We start from the raw sequence: 752 nt of genomic DNA on the forward strand, positions 1-752 counted from the left end.
GAAGAATGGTGCGGTATACGATTTAATAGCTTTACCCGCGTTGTAAGACATAACTTGGAGGTTTATATCTACATTTCGATTTAATATCATCGAGATATTTCTGATCCAACATAGGTAACAAGTGGAATTTCTTAGCAAATGGGACATTTTCTTTTTGCTTCTTATACCATATTTGTAGGCCATGACCAGCTTTACGAAAACGTTGAACAATATAACCGGGCATGTTGTAGATGTAATTTTTTGTTAAGGACAAATATTGGCTACTAATAATTGTATACTGTGAATTTCGTCGTTGGCTTTTCTTCCAAGCAACCTGAACAAATCCTTTCTTCTCCGCTTGTGCATGTAATACTTCGATAGAATACTTTTTATTCGCTTCTAAATAGATGTGGATAGATTCTTGATTTTTAACTAGTTGAAATTGATTAGGTTTAATTTTTTGCCATGGTTCAACAAAGGCGATTTTTTTCATCTTTTCAGGACTACTATCAGGACTTAACCATAATTCAGCGATATCGTCGGCTGCGATAGCGAATTTATAAAATGCACTTTTCGGCGGATGTATATAACCGAAGAGGCGTTGGCCATAATTTTCTGTGTCTTCAAACAGTTCTAACGAATCAACACTACGACATTTTGTGGGATTGTGCGGAAATAAACTAACTTCTCTCATATCGTCCAAATCATTGATACAATATTTAAAATTAGTCCATTGATATAAGCAGATTTTTTTATCTGTTGTCGTTATGTTT

At 34.3% G+C, this 752-nt stretch overlaps 1 protein-coding gene across 1 annotated transcript; it reads right to left on the reverse strand.

Moving 5' to 3' along the window:
* Positions 1-31: 31 nt before the first annotated feature.
* Positions 32-673, reverse strand: TRIADDRAFT_53994 (uncharacterized protein; the record flags this gene model as incomplete). The annotated part of the gene is made up of 1 exon (XM_002110721.1): positions 32-673. The coding sequence occupies one exon, from the start codon at positions 671-673 to the stop codon at positions 32-34; it is 642 nt and encodes a 213-aa protein (XP_002110757.1).
* Positions 674-752: the final 79 nt, after the last annotated feature.

Source organism: Trichoplax adhaerens, genomic scaffold (genome assembly GCF_000150275.1).
Source record: "Trichoplax adhaerens TRIADscaffold_3 genomic scaffold, whole genome shotgun sequence".
Lineage (NCBI taxonomy): Eukaryota > Metazoa > Placozoa > Uniplacotomia > Trichoplacea > Trichoplacidae > Trichoplax > Trichoplax adhaerens.